General features: G+C 45.1%; 1 protein-coding gene across 1 annotated transcript in view; it reads right to left on the bottom strand.

Moving 5' to 3' along the window:
• Positions 1-12,166, bottom strand: part of dgki (diacylglycerol kinase, iota) — a 244,031-nt gene that overhangs the window by 111,605 nt on the left and 120,260 nt on the right. Inside the window, exons 9-11 of the mRNA XM_072269422.1 lie at positions 9,261-9,335; positions 7,367-7,462; positions 4,992-5,074 (exon numbers count right to left, since the gene is read on the bottom strand). Coding sequence (XP_072125523.1) covers positions 4,992-5,074; positions 7,367-7,462; positions 9,261-9,335 — 254 coding nt within the window. The remainder of the gene's footprint in view (positions 1-4,991; positions 5,075-7,366; positions 7,463-9,260; positions 9,336-12,166) is intronic.

The following is a 12,166-nucleotide window of genomic DNA, read 5'->3' as shown; positions in this document are numbered from 1 at the left end:
AAACGTCGACTGTACCTCTTCCTAGAGATGCTGCCTGGCCTGCTGCATTCACCAGCAACTTTGATGTGTGTTGCTTCTTCTACTGAGGTTGGGTGAGAATACAGTTAGAGTTCGTGGGCTAGGGGTGAAAGGTGAAGTGTTTAAGGGGAACATGAGGGAAACCCTATTCACTCAGAGGGCCGTGTGAATGTAGAATGAGCTGCCAGTGCAAGTGGTGGATGCAGGTACAAATTCAACATTTAAAAGAAATTTAGTTAGGTAGATGGATGAGAAGGGTATGGAGGGCTATGGTCCTGGTGCAGGTTGATGGGACTAGGCAAATTAATGGTTTGGCATGGACTAGATGGGCCAAAAGGCTTGTTTCTGTGCTGTATTATTCTATGACTCTAGTCCCAGGTGAATCAATCTCTCCTTGGAGGTTAATTCCCTCATCCCCTGGAACCAACATGATATTATGTATATTTTAATTTGAATGCTCAGGAATTGTCAGATCAAATTGTTGAACCTTCCAACCATACTGAAATGAAAACAACAAATGCTGGAAATATTCAGCATGGCAAGCAGCGTCTGTGAGGAGAACAGCAGAGTTAATACGGATGACCCTCCATCAGTTCTGCTGCAAGGTTGCAGTCCTGAAACATTAAGACCATAAGATCACAAGACATATTAGCAGAATATGTCTGCTCCACCGTTCCATTGTGGCTGATTTATTATCCCTCTCAACCCCATTCTCCTATTTTCTTCCTGTAACATTTGATACCCTTAATACCCTTACTAATCAAGAACCCATCAACCACTGCTTCAGATATACCCAATGACTTGGCCTCCACAGCTGGCTGTGGCAACGAATTCTAAGACTCACCATCCTCTGGCAAAAGAAATTTCTTCTCATCTCTGTTCTAAAGTGATATCCTTCTTTTCTGAAGCTGTGCCCTCGGGTTCTAGACACCCCCACTACAGGAAACATCCCCCCCACATCCACTCTTTCGAGGCCTTTCAATATGTTTTAATGTGATCCCCTTTCATTCTTCTAAACTCCAGTGAGCACAGGCCCAGAGCCTTCAAATGCTCCTCTTACATTCCTGGAATCCTTCTCATGACCTTCCACTGGACCCTCTCCAAAGTCAGCACATCCTTTCTGGGATAAGGGGCACCAAACTGCTTACAATATTCCAAGTGTGGCCTGACCAATGCCTTATACATCCTCGTTTTTATATTTTAGTCCTCTTGAAATAAATACTAACACTGCATGACTCAGCTTCTTTCTCCACAGATGCTGCATGACCAGCTGAGTGTTTCCAGTATTTGCTGTTTCTATTCCATATTTCTGATATATACAGTTTATGTTTACTTGCAGTTGTACAGACAATGGTAGAAAAGACTCGCCCATGCATACCATTTTAACTACAACATACATTGATGGAGTTTACCACTTCTGTCATGACTTGAGTGTAGGATAGATTATTTTCTACCTCTGATTACACTGAAGGGTAACTTTTCCCAATTTCCACAGCAGTGTTTGAACTCTCACCTGCTGGATTTCTAATCCAGTAACCAAATCACTGTACATATTGTGTAGGGGAAGTCTGATCTCACCTTGAAGAGTGCACATTGTCGTCAAGATACCTCATGCAAAGCCAACTGTACATTTGTTTGGAACCTTTGCATGGGCAATATCCATGAAGTATATTGTCAGAAAGCTCTAAGGCAAATCACCTCTGTATACAGCAATTACTTAATTACAGTAAACTCAACAATTGTTTAATTGCACTAATTAGCATTGTAGACTTGATCTCTGGGGGTTTCTCAGTTGTTTTACAGGTCCTCAACCAGGTAACCACAGACTTTCATTCCTGAGACCTATTCGTGCCCCGAACAGTCTACTTCTTCAGGAGGCTGAAGAAATTTGGCATGTCCCCGCCAACCAATATCAATTTTTAATTGATATACCACAGAAAGTATCCAATCAGCTTGGTTATGCCCCAAACCAAGATACTGCAGAGTTGTAAACATGGCTCAGTGCATCACAGAAACCAGCTCACCACTCTCCTCATGGACTCTGTCTACGTATACTTCTCACTGCCTCGGTAAAGCAAACACATAGCCCGCCCTGATCATTCTTTCTTCTCTCCCCCGCCAACGTGCAGAAGCCTGAAAGCAATTACCACCTGGCTCAAGGAAAGCATCTACCCTCCTGTGATAAGACTCTTGAACAATCTCCTAAGACCATAAGGGCAAACTCATGACCTCACAATCTACCCTGTTATGGCCTTGCACCTTAATGACTGCCTGGACTGCCCTTTCTCAGTAACTGTAACACTTTATTCTGCATTCTGTTATTGCTTTTTCCCTGTATTACCTCAATGCACTAATGTGTTGAAATGATCTATAGGGATGGCACACAAAACCAAGTTTTTCATTGCATCCTGGTACATGTGACAATAATAAATCAATTTACAATTTGAAATGAAGGATCTTGGCAATGTATTTAAACTAAAATATAGGCTAACCAAGGGCAACATGCAGTTAACCCAGGATGTTTAATTTAACCATTCAGATATTGTGTGAACCTAATTCCCATATGCCTGACCTTTACCACAGCCCCACAACAGCTGGAAAATCCACCTGCTGATCTTCTGAACACTTGCTCAAGTCAGCTCTTTATAACTTAGGGTCGGCCTGTACTAAATCCTTCCGGGACCATTTCTATGAAGGATTTGCTAGTTTTGGAGAGGGCCCAGAGGAGATTTATGATAATAATCCTGGAAATGAAAGGGTTAACAAATGAGCGGCATTTGAAAGGAGAACGGGCAAAGAGGTGGCAGATGGAATACAATGTATGGCCATGCACTGTGGTAGAAGGAATAAAGGTACTGAATATTTTTGAAATGGGGAGTGAATTCAAAAATTGGAGGCACAAAGGGACTTGGGAGTCCTCACGCATGATTCCCTAAATCAACACACACAAAATGCTGGAGGAACTCAGCAGGTCTGGCAACATCTATGGAAATGAAAAACAGTCTACGTTTCAGGCTGAGACCCTTCACCTGGAATGGAAAGGGAGGGGGAAGATGCTGGAATTAAAAGATGGGGTGAGGGAGGGGAAGGAGCACAAGCTGACGGTGATAGGTGAAGCCAGGTGGGTGTGGATAAGTGGAAAAGGCAAAGGGCTGGATTCCATAAAGGTTAACTTTCTGGTTGAGTTGGTGGTAAGGAAGGCAAATGGAATGATAGAATTCATTTCAAGAAGACTAGAATATAAAAGCAAGGATGTAATGCTGAGCTTGTATGGCATTTATCAGACCATATTTTGAGTATTGTGAGCAGTTTTGGGCCCCTTATTTAAGCAGGGATGTGCTGGCACAGGAGAGGAGGTTTACGAGCATGATCCTGGGAATAGAATGGTTAACATGAGGAATGTTTAATGTCTCTGGGCCTGTACTCACTGGAATTTGGAAGAATGGAGGTGGTTGGGGGCGGGGGGGAATCGCATTAAAATTTACTGAATACTGAAAGGTCTAGATAGAGTGGACGTGTTGAGGATATTTCCCGTAGTGGTGGAGTCTAGGACCAAAGGGCACAGACTCAGAATAGAAGGACATCCCTTTATAAGAAAGATGAAGAGGAATTTTTTGAGCCAGAGGTGGTGAATTTGTGGAAAACACCTTCTGGTCAATCAAGATGGTGACTGCGTACAATACTCCTTCGGTCAACATCTTCTGGATAGATCATGAAACCATAAATTTCACTTCTTTTATGTCTTTTACGTTAGTTTTTTGTCTTGGATGTGATTCTGGAATGGTTGGACCTGTCATTTGCTGTTTGGAGATCATTTGGGTGTTCCAGCACCCTAAAGTCTCTGAGAGGATTCTGGGAGGCAGAGGCGGTGAGCAGACTGTGGACAAGCCGATGTCTGTCTCCATTTCTCCCATTAAAGCGATGAGGGGGATTGAAACCTCGGGGCGAGTACAGAAGTTTGGTGATCTGTTGAGTGCTTTAGCACCCTATAGTCTCTGAGAGGATTCCGGAAGACCGAGGCAGCATGCGCAAAACCTCATAGTGAGCAGGTGGCGGGACGGGGAGCAAGCTGATGTTCGACTCCATTTCACCGATTAAAGCTCCCATTGTGGGCCGATTAAAGCAATGAAAGAGCCAAACGCGGAAAGCAACTACCGGCTGCCTGCCCTGTGATTGCTCTGCTACCGGGGAGGGGAGAGCCTGCTGCTCTGCCCAGAGAATGTTACCCAGGTTTTCTGTGTTTTGGATCTGGACTTGGTCATTTTTCAGTCTTATAGCTTTTTTATATTCTATGTTTTTTTTTGCCTGATCTTTCTTCCTTTTTTTGTGCGGGGGAGGGAATTTGGGGGTCGATATACCTGATCTGTTTCGTTCGTTTTTTTTTGTGCGGGGAGGTGGGAATTGGGGGTTAATGATCATGCTGCCTTGGTTTTCTTTCTTGGTTTCGTACCCAGAGAAGAATAATTTCAGAGTTGTATACTTTGATAATAAATGAACCTTTAAACTTTTGAATTCATTCCCAAGACAGCTGTGGAAGCCAAGTCATTGTGTATATTTAAAGTGGATGTTGATAGCTTCTTGATTAGTGAGGGCATGAAAAAGTTATGGGGAGAAAGGAGGAGAATAGGGTTAAGAAGGAATATAAATCAGCCATGATCGAATGGCAGAACAGACTTGTTGGGCTGAATGGCCTTATTCTGTTCCCATGTCTTATGGTCTAAGCTTACTGAGCTTCCTGGACAAGTTATTATAATGCAGTATAAAAAATGAATTTTAAGTGTGGTGGGATAACAATAACATCCAACCGTGCAGGCTTATCAGAGAAGTGGAGCTCCAGGCAGTATCTAACACAAGCCCTGTAGCTGTGAAAGTGGTACGTACATATGGGTCGGTGGCGCACTCAGGTGAAGTTACCATGCAAACAACCACACAGAAGTACGACTGGTGTTCTGTGACAGTGGCAGTAGACTTACGCTTCTTTCGGTCCTCCCTGTGAGAGGTCAAAGACTTGTCGAGGATTTAGACACCACATGAACATCTGCAGGACCTTGTTTCCCTGTCACAGAAATGTACAAGGTAAACACACACGTAAAGGGAAGATGAAGCAACAGAGAACAACGACCAGGCTTGGGGAGGGGTGGCGGTGGGGACTGGAGCATGGCGAGCACTCGCTAGCTCGGTCTGACTCGGCAGGGCTTGTAGAATGGAAGGCACACTGGGTACCCTGATGTCCTGCTGTGGAACCCACTGGCTGCACATTCTGTGCTTCAATCCATGGGTGTAGGATCAGGGAAAGGGAGAGATGACCCTGTGGCATGTGTGTCATCGGAAGAGGGCACAGGACTGAGATACACAAGGTAGCAGCAACTCCATAGAATCATAGAGCACTACAGGCCATTTGGCCCATCTGGTCTATGCTGACAGGTTATTCTGCCTAGTTCCATCTACCTGCACCCAAACCATAGCAATCCATGTCTCCCCATCCATATACTTATCTAAAGATTAAGATTAAAGTCTGTCACGAGCCTTGTAGGCCATCAGGCCAGTGCTTATGCTGGTTTCCGTGGCGTGAGGCAACTGAGAGTACGAGACTCCCCCCCCCCCCCCCCCCAGCCGGATAAGACGCCAGTCTATTGCAAGGTTAACTCCCAGCATTTTTGCCGGTATCCATTCTCAGCTGGGTAGACTGGAGCATTGTGTGGTTAAATGCCTTGCTCAGGGACACACACGCTGCCTCGGCCGAGGCTCGAACCCAAGACCTTCAGATCGCTAGTCCAACACCCTAACCACTTGGCCACACACCACACATATACTTATCTAAACTCTTCTTAAATGTTGCAATTGAGCCCACATCCATCACTTCTGCTGCCAGCTCGATCCATACTCACACCACCCTCCGAGTGAAAAAGTTCCCCCTCAGATTCCCCTTAAGTTTTGCATTTTTCACCCTAAACTTATGACCTCTAGTTCTAGTCTCAACCCACATCAGGGGAAAGGCCTGAATGTAATTACTCTATCTATGCCCCTCATAATTTTGTATACTTCTATAAGATCTCTGCTACATTCCAGGGACTAAAGTCCTAAACTATTCAACCTCTCCCCATAACTCACGCCTCAAGTCCTGGCAACATCCATGCAAATTTTCCCTGCACTCTTTCACGTTTATTGATATCTGTCTGTAAGTAGGTGACCAGAACTGCACACAATACTCCAAATTCCTCACCGATGTCTTATACCATTCAACATAACACCCTAACTCCTGTACTGAATGGCCTGATTTATGAAGGCTTATACGCTAAGAGCTGTCTTGGAGATACAGGAGGTGGCAGATGTTGGAATCTGCAGCGGCACGCGAGATGCTGGTGGGTCAGGAGGGACAGGGACAGTTGGCGTTCTGGGTTGATCTGCTGTGAAAGATAGTGAGGAGATTGCTAGTATAAAATGAGCAAAGGGGTGGAGCAAGAGCTGGCAGGAATAGTGAAGTGCGGGGAGTGATTGGCAGAAGATGAGGGAGGAGGAGAGTAAGAAGCTGGGTGGTGATAGTTGGAAATGACAAAAGGCACAAGATGATGGAAGGGAAGGTGGGACATGGAATAAACAGAGCGAGGTGGAGAAGGGAAAGCAGTGGGAGGGGTGTGTGGGTGGTGGGCAGATGGAGAGGAGGGGAGTAAGATCTGGTGATGGGGCCAGGTGTATCAGGAAGAGAGAGAAAAGAGAGCAGGGACAAGGGGTAGCAGATACCGTAAGTTGTATAATTCAGTGCTCATACCGCCCGTTTTCAGGGTACTGAGCTGGAATATGAGATGCAGTTCCTCTAATATGGTGGGGGCACAATACTGTTATTGCAATGCCTGGAACCAGGTTTATTCCCCACCACTGTGTGTACGTTCTCCCCATGGCTGTATGGATTTTCTCCGGGTGTTCCCGTTCCTTCCATAGTCCAAAGACACATGGTTATGGCTAGGGTTAGTGAGTCGTGGGCACTGGAAGCGTGGTGGCAACTGGGGGCCGTCTAGCACAATCCTTGCTGATTTTTATTTTACGCAAATGACCAATTTCACTGCATGTTTCGACATTTTGATAAACATGCAACAAATAAAGATAATTTTATCTTTAATGGTCTCCATCTACTGCCCAGGCATGTCAGTGAGGGAATGGGATGGAGAATGAAAATGGCTGACAACCAGGAGACTTGGATGGCCAACTTGGATGGAGTGAAGCTGCTCGGTGAAGTGGTCACCCAAGCCCATATGATGCATGCTAGAAAGGCAGTCCAGAGTTTGGGTATGGGGTTAACAAGACAGGTGATGTGCGCAAGATTCCCTTTCTCCCTTCCTTCTCCACCAACCTGGTTTCCACCACTCTTTGGATTTACAAACACCAGCAGCGGCTTCATCAAGGGTGAGGGAATGGGTTTGATGATGAACGGCTTCCACTTGCTTTCCTGAAAAGCAGAGGTCAGAGCATTAGTGAGGTCCCTGTCACCAAGCTGGCACAGCCCGTGACCCCCTTCCAGCCCCACCCAGGTAACAAAACGCATCGTCGAGCTGCCACGTGCGCAAGGAGGCAAACATGCTGTGCACACTGTCAACAATTAAAGTGAAACCTCGAGAGACTTCCCCTTAATCCCTCTCTGTAATAAAAAATGGACACACTCAGACCTCCAAATCACTTCTTTGTGCTCCCTCCGATTCTCACAAAACACCACCCCCCTCCCCACCCCTCCCGCTGAGAGAGGTTCCCCCTCATTTTACAGTGTACAAGTAGTACAGGTCTGGAGTTCCCCGGGTACCCTGTAGCTTCGTAACTCAGCCTGGAGCCTTGACAGTGTGTGACACATTACGTCGCCAAGGCGGAGGGGGGCATTTGCTGCAGCCAAGCCTGACTCTGCTCTTATCCAACATGCACTCCATGGCTACTTGGGTCCTCAAAGATTGGTTTGCAAGTGCCACTGGAGATGTCCCACAGCGGTTGTTCCTTTGTCTAAAAATAGCAACCGAATCAACTAGAGTGGGAGAGGAGGCTGGGAGGCTGGTGCCCGTGGAGTCACGAATCAAACTGACTAACCCTGAAGTACATCTCGTTTGTATGGTGGGTTTCAAATGTCTTACCTTCAGGTGACACTGGTGCTAAGTTGCACTAGGATTTGGAGCAGATTTGGAGAATTTTGGGGGTTGATGCGGCTGTTCCATTTTTGTACTTTTTTTGCGGGGAGGTGGGATTTGGGAGTTGATAATTGAACTGCTTTTCCTTTCTTTCTTGGTTTCACGGCTACCCGAAAAATTGAAGAATTTCAGAGTTGTATACTTTGATAATAAGTGAACCTTTGAGATCCCACACAACACGGCAGGGGCTGGGACACTGAACCGATAGAGGTCCAGACATGCCCCAATGCAAATTCAACACTGCACCGGATTATGTGGAGACCTATAATATTAGCTCCATATCAGGAACCTAGTTTTGTGTAGGGGGTAGCCACCAATCAGTGTTAACACATGGAACAGATTAAAGGAGATTGATCTAATGTTTACTGATCAAGTGTCCAATTCTATAAAGAATGTCATTGTGTGTTACTTGGGGACTGAAAGTTCTTCCTTCTTTTCCTCTTTTGTTTCTATAACTCTGGCTGAAGCCACTGTTTACAGCTCAAGTACAGTCCCTGCCAGCCTCCTGTTGAAGTTACAGAAGTTAGAGTGGCATAATTCTTCAGCGTTTTGAGTTTGTTAACTGGTGATTTCTATGTTAACTGATAGCAGTGACAAAAAAATTTAATATCTGAAATTGAAGTTATTAGAAGTGATAAAATCATCTAAAATCTACCCGTTGGAATGTCACCCTAAACCCCTGCGTTTAATTAGACCAGGTGCAACACTTCCCAGGAAACACAGGATTTCCAAGGTGAATAATTGTTATCCGCTAGCAAGGTCAACTAACCCCTCTGGTATGGTCAGGATTGGTGACCAACAGTTTATTGGTTTATTTCTTCCTTACTAGAATGGTCATCTTACTGAAATCCGTAACCATCGGATTAATGTTTGTCAATTGTACTGGGCTCTGTATTTCTAGGACTCATGGCTGTATCTGTTTCTGGTGACAAACCAAACAGCCTTAGATATATAGTTGTCGCCATAGCAACCACGCAGCATAACTAAGGGGAAATTAAAATGATCCTAACACTGATTGTTCCCTCAGGGTGCCTGTCTCTGGAATTATAGATAAATCATTTCTTCATCCTGACTCACGTCCGCTCCTTTCCTGCTGCTTTTTCTCTTCAGTGATGTCCTCTTTTTCCTTCTACTTGAAGACTTGAAGGAGTTCTGTGCAGAGGCAACGATGAGAAAGTCAAAAACAGGATGTCACTACAAATGCTTATTGCTGCCTCTTGACAGTGTGCTCATTGCCCTCTGAATAAAGAATGGAGTGAAAGCCGGTTTCCTGTCATCACTTTACATGTCCCTGGATCTCCCTGGTACTTTATCCCTCTTGTCAGCTTTGTATTGATAATGATAAACCACAACCTTTCAGATTGTTCTAACAGTTACATTCTGCTGAAAAGGACAACTAGCCTTCTTTGGTTTAGTTGCATAGATTTTTCACAAGGTTTCTGCAAGCCATCTTTCTACATTTATATCCTTCTGTCCTTGGTACAAGGATCTTCATAGTTCTCAGTGCGTATCATCATCAGTTGCCACCATATTTCGTTTGTGTAGCAGCAGCTGGTCTAAATATTACTCTTTACTACATTATGGAACACGATGTTTCACTAACTAGGACAGCACTGATCATCTGCCACAGATTGTCCTTGAGAAGCTGGCGGTGATCTATCTCTAACCAATACAGCTCTTCTAATGAAATTGACCCCATGTGACATTGGTGAGGGTGATTCTGGATTTAGATCCAATGACATTGAAGGACTGAAGGATTCACCAGCACCCAGGGCATTCCCTCTCTCTTCTCATTACTACCATCCAGAAGAGGTTCTGGACCCTGAAGCCACATGCTCAATGTTTTAGGAGCAGCTTCTTCTCCACCATCAGATTTCTGAGTGGACAATGAACCCAGGAACACTCCCTCACTATTTCCTTTGCTCTCTCATTGCAGCATTCACTTATTTTTTAAAAATATATTTCTGAGTATAATTTATATTATGTAATGCACTGTGCAGCTGCCGCAAGACAATAAATTTCACCACATATGCCAGTGATAATAAACCTGATTCTGATTCTGACACATTTTCCAAGTCAGGATGGTGTGTGACTTCAGAATCAGAATGAGTCTTATTATCACTGACATATGTTGTGAAATTTGTTGTTTTGTGACAGCATTGCAGTATAAAACATAGGAATTGCTATAAATTACAATAAGAGCATATAAATATTATATAATGCAAGAAGAGAGCAACATAGTTAGGTAGTGTTCATGGGCTGCTTAGATATCTGTGGCAGAGGAAGAAATTATTCCTAAAACATTGAGTGTGTGTCTTCAGGCTCCTGTACATCATCTCTGATGGCAGCAATGAGAAGAGGACACGCCTCAGATGTTGAGGATTTTTCACGATTCATGCTTCCTTCTTGAAGCACCACCTGTTGACCATCTGAGATTCTGCCAACAACAGTCGTGTCATCAGTGAATTTATAGATGTTGTTTGAGCTGTGCCTAGCTACACGGTCATGAGCGAAGGGAGGGTAGAGTAGTGGGACAAACACTCATCCTTGAAGTGTTGACTGTCAGCAAGGAGGAGATGCTACTTCCAATCCACACTGACTGTGGTCTCCCAACGACGAACCCAAGGAACCTGTTGCAAAGGGAAGTGCTGAGACCCAGGTTGTTGATTAGCACTGAGGGGATGATAGTGTTGAACACTAAGCTATAATCAATAAATAGCAGTCTGACATAGATAAGTGGCCTGAGGTGGATGACCTAGAAGGAGAACACAGTAGTGGTGGTGTTCCCTTGTACCTTCTTGTCATAGTATGTCTTGTATTTATAGTTCATGGGTTTGGGAGCAAGTGAGGTGCATTTTGTAGATGGTGTATGCCATAACCAACCAGTGGAGGAGGAAGTGAATTTTTCAGGAGGTGAGAGTGGTACAAGTCAAGAGGACTGCTTTGTCCAGGGTGGTGCCAAACTTCTGGAAAGTTATTGGAACTACCTCATCTAGACAAGTAGAGGGTGTTCCACTGCATTTACACCTTGCAGAAAGGGAGGGGGGATTGCAAAATAATGGAACGCAATAAACAAGAGTGAGTGAATTAGCATCTTTAAAAATAGATAAATCTGCCAGAGATGTTTGAAATGCATCTCAGGGCATGAGGTAGGAAAGAGTGGCACTGACCAGTGGGTTGTTGCAGGTATTATGTTGGAGGAATGAGAACCACTGGTGAGAGAGCCCAACGACAGTGCTGGGCATGCTAATGGAATACATTCGGAGGAATAACAGTAATCCTCGTTTTGAATGGCACGGATTAATCAAGGGCTGTCAGCATAGATTTATTTGCATGACACTCAAATCTGTACTGATCAGGTTCGGATTTATTTATTGCATGCACATCTAATCGTGCAGTTGTCTGCGTTAACAACTCACAGATTTAAGGATGTGCTTGGGGCATCGCCCCACATTCTAGTGCCAACGTAGCACGCCCACAAACCCCGGCAGAACAACACAGGACACAGCAAGAAGCAAACCAACAACAGCAAAATGAACCCCTTTCCTCCCTCCTGCCCACCCACCCATATGAGCAGTCCTCCAGCCCAGGCTAGGCCTCATGCCTCCAGTCTCCATGCTTTGGCCACTGGGCTTCAGATTCTGGACTCCCGATCGAACTCGGGCTTTGACTTTCAGTTTTGAGCCCTGGACTAGCCGATAACAGGACCCCGATCTCTGGGCACTCCAGTTCTCTGGCCCTCATGCCTTTTGCTCGCACAGACATCCGAACCCAGCACCCACCAATCTGGGACAACTCAACATCCATGGATGTCCTTGTCATGGGCCTTTGAGCACAGAGTGGAGGCCTAGAGTCTGGATACCCTTCATTACCTGTTCACATCACTGGTCTTCGAATGTGGAGAGGGCAGAGCAGAGGCCTGACCTCTAATCCTCCACATCCTTGTTCCTAAGCCTTAGCCTGACCACAAACTCCCCTCCCTG

This window comes from Mobula birostris, chromosome 9, assembly GCF_030028105.1.
Source record: "Mobula birostris isolate sMobBir1 chromosome 9, sMobBir1.hap1, whole genome shotgun sequence".
In the NCBI taxonomy this organism is placed as follows: domain Eukaryota; kingdom Metazoa; phylum Chordata; class Chondrichthyes; order Myliobatiformes; family Myliobatidae; genus Mobula; species Mobula birostris.
Note: the sequence above shows the minus strand (reverse complement) of the source record. Positions and strands in the feature narration are given on the sequence as shown.